General features: G+C 38.5%; 2 protein-coding genes across 2 annotated transcripts; both read right to left on the reverse strand.

The window, feature by feature from the left end:
* Positions 1 to 2,916: 2,916 nt before the first annotated feature.
* On the reverse strand, positions 2,917 to 6,008 carry LOC104901516 (uncharacterized). The gene is made up of 3 exons (XM_010689106.4): positions 5,988 to 6,008; positions 5,064 to 5,888; positions 2,917 to 3,090 (listed from the first exon to the last, which is right to left on the reverse strand). Exons 1-3 carry the CDS (start codon positions 6,006 to 6,008, stop codon positions 2,917 to 2,919), a joined length of 1,020 nt encoding a protein of 339 aa, XP_010687408.4.
* Positions 6,009 to 6,100: 92 nt separating this feature from the next.
* Positions 6,101 to 7,258, reverse strand: LOC104901511 (uncharacterized). The gene is made up of 2 exons (XM_010689101.1): positions 7,198 to 7,258; positions 6,101 to 7,101 (listed from the first exon to the last, which is right to left on the reverse strand). The coding sequence occupies exons 1-2, from the start codon at positions 7,256 to 7,258 to the stop codon at positions 6,101 to 6,103; spliced, it is 1,062 nt and encodes a 353-aa protein (XP_010687403.1).
* Positions 7,259 to 7,619: the final 361 nt, after the last annotated feature.

Here is a 7,619-nt window from a genome sequence, read left to right on the forward strand (position 1 = left end):
ATACCTTGCTATAAATGAGTGACAAGTTGCTGGATATTTATATCTAAATCAAAACTGGTTCGAAGCCAAGAGTTCAAATTGGAATCTAATACTGTTAATGCAAGACAAAGAATCTCAGAGCCACTAACTCTGGATAAAACATCAGCCACCAAATTATCACAACCACTTTTATAGTGAATAACATAATCAAAACCCATGAGTTTGGATAACCAAAATTGCTGAAAAGGGGTTGAAGTCTTCTGCTGAAGCAACCATTTAAGGCTCTTTTGATCTGTTCTGATGACAAATTATTGTCCAGATAGGTACTGCTCCCACTTCTGCACAGCAGTCACCACAGCCAACAATTCTTTTTCATATACAGATAATTTTTGCCACTTTGGGCCTAAGGCTCTACTTAAGAAAGCCAAAGGGTGTCCTTGCTGCATCAATACTGCTCCAATTCCAGTTTTAGAAGCATCAGTCTCAATTTCAAATGGCACAGAAAAATTAGGTAAGGCCAACACAGGTGCTGTACTTAAAGCAGTTTTAAGTTTGACAAAAGCTTCAGTAGCCTGATTGTTCCAGTGAAATTCCCCTTTCTTCATTGATGAAGAGGCTTGCTAACCCAGGCATAATTCCTCACAAACTTTCTATAATACCCTGCCAAGCCCAAAAAACTCCTCAAGTCTTTAACTGTCTGTGGGATTGGCCAATTAACCACTGCTGTAATCTATTGAGGATCTGTTTCAACACCCTTGCCTGATATAAAATGCCCTAGATACTCTACGTTGTCCATGGCAAAAGAGCACTTACTTTCCTTAGCAAATAAAGTGTGCTTAGTCATAAGAACAAAAACTTCTTCTAGATGTTGAAGATGGACATCCAAAGTAGGACTATAAATTAAAATGTCTATAAAGAAAACCAAAACACATTTTCTTAACAAAGATTTGAAAATGTGATTCATCCAACTTTGAAATGATGCAGGAGCATTAGTTAAGCCAAATGGCATAACTAAAAACTCATAATGCCCATGATGTGTTTTAAAAGCAGTCTTATACACATCATCCTTATGCACCCTCAACTGATGATAACCAGCCCTAAGATCAATCTTACAAAACACAGTAGACCCAGCAAGTTCATCAATAAGCTCATCCACAACTGGGATAGGGAATTTATCCTTAATTGTTTTTCGATTCAAATCCCTATAGTCCACACACATTCTCCAAGAACCATCTTTTTTACCAACCAACACCACAGGAGAAGCAAAGGGACTATTGTTGTCCCTAATGATGCCGTGGTTCAACATTTCTTGCACTAAATTTTCAATAATATCCCTATGTTTAAGAGGATATCTATAAGGCCTAATATTCACTGGGTTAGCTCCATATACCAGTGGTATTTTATGATCATATAAATAAAGGCCTAGAAGGTGGCAATGTTGTTGGTTCTTTAAAAATTATTGCATATTTACTCAGTAACTGAGCAATACCTGGAGGAAGTGGTTGTTGCTCCTGTTGCTCAGAAGAACAACTAAAGAAGGTGAAGTCCTGCTGCTTATCTTGCTCTGGAGGAATAAGTTGCAGGAGCTAAAGCTGTATAGCATTAGCCAAGACATCACTAGCATTATGTCCTGCAGCCCTCACTTGTTTAGGAAGCATGCCTTTTAAAGATATATGATGCCCACCATGATCAAACTTCATTTGCAGCTTTCTAAAGTCCCATTTAATCAAACCCAAGTGACTAAGCCACTGAATGCCTAGTACCATGTTACAGCTTCCTAGGGGTATAAGGAGTACATCAGATTGAAACTTTACTCCCTGCATAGTCCAAGAAAAATTCCTACAAATGGACTGGCATGCTAGGTGGTTCCCATCAACAACTGTAATGGCTTATGGTGCTATTATTTCAACTTCCAACCCTAATGATTTTGCTACAACAACATCCAAGAAGTTATGTGTAGACCCTGAATCAATGAGAACATGTAGAGAATGTGACCCACACATCCCACTTACCCTCATAGTCTGGAAATGGTGATTGCCACTCAACGCATGCACAGAAATATGAGGTTCTACCCCAACATCAAACTCCATTGCATTCTCATCATTGCCATTAACCTCCATTAATTCCTCATCACAACCAGGAATCTCCACAAGAAACAATTGAGTTTGTTTAAGCTGACATTTATGACCCTTCTCATATGGTTGGTCACAAAAATAACACAAACCCTAAAGCTGTTTTTCCTTTCTTTCAGCAGGTGTAAGAGTTATTTGAGGTCTGGTTTGAAAGTTATTTGATCTTTGGTATGTGTTTGGGGTAGGTAGTAAGGCAGGCAAATGTTTAGTAGAATTTGCTTTAGGAATGGAAGGAAAAGAAGGTTTGAAGGATGGTTTATTAGCTTCTAAATTTTCTTCCTGTAATCTTGCATACTCCACAGCTCCAGAAATTATTGTAGGCTTAAAGGCTCATACAAATTGTTTAATGCTAGACTTCAATCCACCAATAAAACTATCCAAAAGAGCATCAGGCAGATAATGATTCTGTTGCAACATTATAGACCTCAAATTTTCAAACTCATCTATGTAAGACTCTATAGATCCATGTTAACTTATTAAATTTCTCAACCACATTAACACCTACATCATTTCTGAATCTAGCAGTAAGATCTATGACAAATTCAGTCCAATCAACATTCCTCCTAGCAGCCAAATAACTTGCTACCCAATTTTCTGCTTTATCAGTAACATTTAAGCATGCTAAATCCACTTTCTGATCTTCTTGGACTTTACACAGGCTAAAATATTTGTTACACTTCTTTATCCACATTCTAACATTTGACCCATCAAATTTTTGAAAGTCAAGTTTAGGTACATACCCATGAACCCTGTTAGAATTTGCTCCGTTATCACCATTTCGATGCCTAGGTGATACTGAATTTCTTTATGAGTTTCTTGAATCTTCTGCCTCCTTCAACTTATCACCCAGATCAGAAACCATCTGCATCATATTTTCTTGAAATTCCAGACTCTTTTGTGCTTGGATTTCAATTTGTTGCTCAAGTAATTTTAGTTGATCTTCCATGACTTGTACCCTTCTTGTAACTGCAGGAGCCAGCTTTCAAGAATTCAAGAAAAATGAATTTTCCACCCAGAATATGATTCAACCCTTTTGTCGAACACTTAAGCTGCAAGTATTCAACAATGGCTCTAGTTGGCTCTGATACCAATGTAATAGTTAAGCTACTGTTGCCATGTAATCAAGGTTTGAGCAACTCAAACAATGAACTAACTAACAGGTGAATGAATAGAGAAGAGAGAGAAATAGGGAGACAAAGAGAGAGAGAGAGAGATAAGGAGAGCAGAGAATAGGAGAGAAGTAGGAGTGTTTGATTAAATTTCTGAATGATCTCTCCAATGTATAGCTTAGGCTATTTATAGTTAAGCTCAACTGATTCTTAACTAACTTTCCCGCCTAAAAAGCTGTTAAGTTTGTTATAACTACTTCTTAACAAACCTCCTATTACAAAACCCCAATCGAAATAATTCAAAATTAGGGCCTTTTAATCCATAAAACTCGTACAAATTTCGGAGCACAGGGGTACGCCGGCGGCCTGAGGTGCGCCGGTGGTGACTGAAGTACGCCAGTGATGAGGGCTGAACGGCGGCGATGGGCCCGTGAACGGCGGTCATAGGGGCGCCAGAGTGGAGTAGTGTGGGTCTATGCTGCGGTGCTGCCCTGCTTCAATTATGGATTGTTGTTGCTTCCAATCGACTTATCCTCTTCGTGTTTTCCCTTTTTTTACACTTCTATATAATAACAACAGTAGTGAATAAATCGAATAAGCCCAGCATGCGCCGATGAACCAGCGGGTCAGGTAGATTCGAACAGCTCCCCTGTCCAGCAAGTGCTGGGTTATCAGCGTGCCTAGCAGTGACGAGTAATACCTAAGGCCAACACACGCTCTCAAGTGGCTTGGGGGACTTTCTCGCGCTCGAGCAAGTCAACATTTGAGCAAATTACCTACATAGTACACACCAGACATTACTAAACAAGATCTTGTTAGCTCATTACTGACTCAAATCATATCTCTATTATATAAGGGAAGGGGGAGCTATGGTGTCCCCAAATGAAGAGACTATGTTACCCCCTTCCCATTCTAAATTACAAATTCACTTACAAATCAAATGAGCTTCAAACAAAAATACCAAAAATATAATTATAACAATCACTCACAAACTACTACCTATAAAAAAATTGACTTGAAATCAAAGTGTCCACTTTCTTTACAATTTATGAAGTATTGTACTTAATTCAAAAATCAACTAAAAAATTATAATATTAGAAATCATAAATAAATTCAATAAAATTTCTATTTTGTTCATTGAATTTAACTTTGAAAAGTAAAAACAAAAAAACAAAAAGGATGGTGAGAGACTTAAGTGACAAAAATTACACCAATCAAATTTTGCAACTAAAAACAATTATACTTCGTATGTCTAATATTCAAATTTTGAATCTTATGTCAAAGAAAATCGAGTTTTTGTTTCGAAAAAAATTCAAGCACGCATCGCGTGCAAAAAATTCTAGTAAATACATAATTCAAGTGAATTAAGAAAATAAATGAACTAAGAAATTATACTAAATTAAAAACAAACACAGAAATATGCTATCACTAAAACTTAAGCAAAATTAACATTATCCTAAAAATATCGAATTCAAGTGAATTCAATTTAAAAATATTTTTGTCATTTTTTTTAGAAAAATTAAAATAAATCAAAAGAAAATAAATAAATAAAAGTTAGAAAAACTTGGGTTGCCTCCCAAGAAGCTTTAGTTTAAGGTCATCTATCTTGACCACCTTTTACTTCAACCTGGGTCTCCTCGAGGAGAGGAAACTCGACGATTTAGCTCGGAAATGCATTCACCTATGATCGACTCTTTCACATTGTAGTCCACCTTTGTAGTAGACTCTCTATTATTCAAGAGTCTCTTGTATGCCCTTGTCTCCTAATCTTCTTCATCCGCACTACCCATGAAAACTGTTTTCAATAATCATTGGGCTCAAAAATAGTCTTTTCTTCTAAAACCTTTAGAGCATCCAATCTATAGATAATCAGCCCCGAAGAAGGGGATTCCATGGAGTTTATAAGATTGTACTCCATCTTCTCATCACCCACTTCAAATGTGATCTTCTCGTTCTTCATGTCAATGACAGCTCCAGCAGTGGCCAAGAAAGGTCTCCCAAGAATGATAGGGACTTGCGCATCTTCCTTCGTCTTCATTACCACAAAGTCACATGGTATATAAAACTTTCCAACGCGAAGAGGGACATTCTCAAGAATACCAAGTGGAAACTTCACGGTTCTATCAGCTAGTTGTAAAGAGATGCGTGTGGGCTTTAGTTCACCTAATTGAAGCTTCTCACAAATAGATAAGGGCATTAGACTAACACTCGCCCCAAGATCACATAGAGCTTTCTTTATTTCAAGATCACCAAGCTTGACAGGAATTGAATAGCTTCTAGGATCTCCAAGCTTCTTTGGAAGCTCATTCTGTAAGATAGCGCTGCACTCAGTTGTTAATGGAACATTTGCGTTCTCCTCGAGCTTCTTCTTGTTTGAGAGCATGTCCTTCAAGAATTTTGCATAAGAAGGCATCTTGGAGATAGCATCCATGAATGATATGTTTATGTGCAGCTTCCTCATAATATCAAGGAACTTCCCATATTTCTCCTCTAGCCTTACCTTCGCCAATCTGTGTGGGAATGGAACTAGCGGCTTGTATGGTGTAATGGGAGTAGGGCTAGGTTCCTTTTTTTCTTTTTCAACAACCTCATTCTCAACCACTTCCTCAATCTCAACTATGTCATCTGCAACCTTCTTTGATGGCTCTTTTACAGGAGGATCTTGTAGCTATTTTCCGCTCCTCAATGTCACATCATTGATTTGGCCCCTAAGCGGTTGCTCAGTATTACCCGAAAATTATCCAGGAGCCTTGGATAATTGGCTCACTTGCTGAGCAAGTTGGCTCATCTGACTCTCCGTGATTTTGTTTTGAGCTTGAAGCTGCTGAATTTAGTTGTTCGTAGCGGACATGAAGGCATCCAATTTCACATCCTGCTTATTTAGTTGAGCTTGGAATTGTTGCATCGATTGATTTTGGCCTTCATTTCTTGTATTAAATTCTCCATCATGAGTTCCATGTTGGTCTTTTGGTGAGAAGGTTGTTGATTAACACCTTGATTGAAAGGTGCCCTAGCTTGAAATCCTGGTGGAGAATTGAAGTTGTTGCGAGGTGGTGGAGGTGGATTGAGCTGTGCTTGAGTGTTCTTGTATGAGAACGCAGGATTATGCTTCCACCCTTCATTGTATGTGTTGGAATAAGGGTCAAACGGCTGCCTCTGATTAGAATTATAAAGAGCATTGGCTTGCTCAATAGACATCCCATCATTATTGAACTGACATTCATTAGCAGCATGACGTTGTACTCCACACATTTGACATGTGACCACCATAGAAGGACCAACTTGGAAATGATCGAACTTATGAGACAATGATTGCACAGTGTTAGTTAATAAGGTTAACGCAACTACATCATATTTGCCTCCCTTGTTTGCACTGTGTCTGCTACTTGGATGGTAATTGTCATTGGCCGCCATCCTCTCAATCAACTCCTTCGCTTCAGCTGGACTCTTAGACATAAGAGAACCACCTGACGCAGCATCAATGTAGATACGAAAGTCACCTGTAATACCATTGTAGAAGTTCTGTATCAACATCCAGTCAGGGATCCCATGATGAGGGCATTGCCTTTGTAGACGCAAAAATCTTCTCCATGCCTCATACAACGACTCATCATCAGGTTGGTGAAAAGTCGCTATCTCATGCTGCAATTTGACACTCTTCTCTTGCCCCAAGTATTTCACCAAGAAAGCCTTGACCAACTTATCCCAAGTGTCAAAGGCTCCAACTCCTTCGTCTCTTAACCACTCTTTTGCCCTATCTCGAAGAGAGAAAGGAAAAAGACGTAGTTGAATAGCCTCTTCGTTCACATTATTGATCTTGATCATGTCACACTTCTCCAAGAAACTGGCAATATGGTTGACAGGGCATTCACTAGGTAACCCTGCAAATGAGTCATTGGAGATGAACTAAATGAATTGAGGCTTCAACTCGAAACTTGCAACAGGGATAGTAGGTCGAACAATGCTCGATAGTGCACCGCTTGTAGTGTCCGGCACACCATACTCCCAAAGAATTTTAGGTCGTGCTTGTTCACCCATTGCTTCCTTCTTTTTCTTATATTTTCGCTTCTTACTTCCTTATCTACGTGCAGTGGCTTCGAATTCAGGGTCTATAGGAATCAAATTCTGTGAACCTGTATTTCGAGTTTGCATGCAACAAAAGAAACAAGAAGCAAAAGATCAAATAAAAAGGAAAAATAGCCGAAGCAACAACCTAAAACTAAGCTTAGCAAAAATAAATTGAAAATAACTAATTTAAACACCGTTAGTCCTCGACAACGACGCCAAAATTTGAAAGGATGTCGCGGTCCTATCAAAAATAATATCCTAACTAGACCTCCTAACTATGTAGTAGGACAAACAAGGGTCGATCCCACAGAGACTAAATGGTTTAAAAAAG

Source organism: Beta vulgaris, chromosome 1 (assembly GCF_026745355.1).
Source record: "Beta vulgaris subsp. vulgaris cultivar EL10 chromosome 1, EL10.2, whole genome shotgun sequence".
Taxonomy (NCBI): Eukaryota; Viridiplantae; Streptophyta; class Magnoliopsida; order Caryophyllales; family Amaranthaceae; genus Beta; species Beta vulgaris.

Coding starts and splice junctions, on each gene's coding strand:
- LOC104901516 (XM_010689106.4), bottom strand. CDS start 6,008: ATGAGCCAACTTGCTCAGCAA. Junction 5,889..5,987: donor TGAGCCAACTTGCTCAGCAA/GTGAGCCAATTA, acceptor AGCGGAAAATAG/CTACAAGATCCTCCTGTAAA. Junction 3,091..5,063: donor ATAGATTGGATGCTCTAAAG/GTTTTAGAAGAA, acceptor AATTCTTGAAAG/CTGGCTCCTGCAGTTACAAG.
- LOC104901511 (XM_010689101.1), bottom strand. CDS start 7,258: ATGGGTGAACAAGCACGACCTAAAATTCTTTGGGAGTATGGTGTGCCG. Junction 7,102..7,197: donor TGTGCCGGACACTACAAGCG/GTGCACTATCGA, acceptor ACTCATTTGCAG/GGTTACCTAGTGAATGCCCT.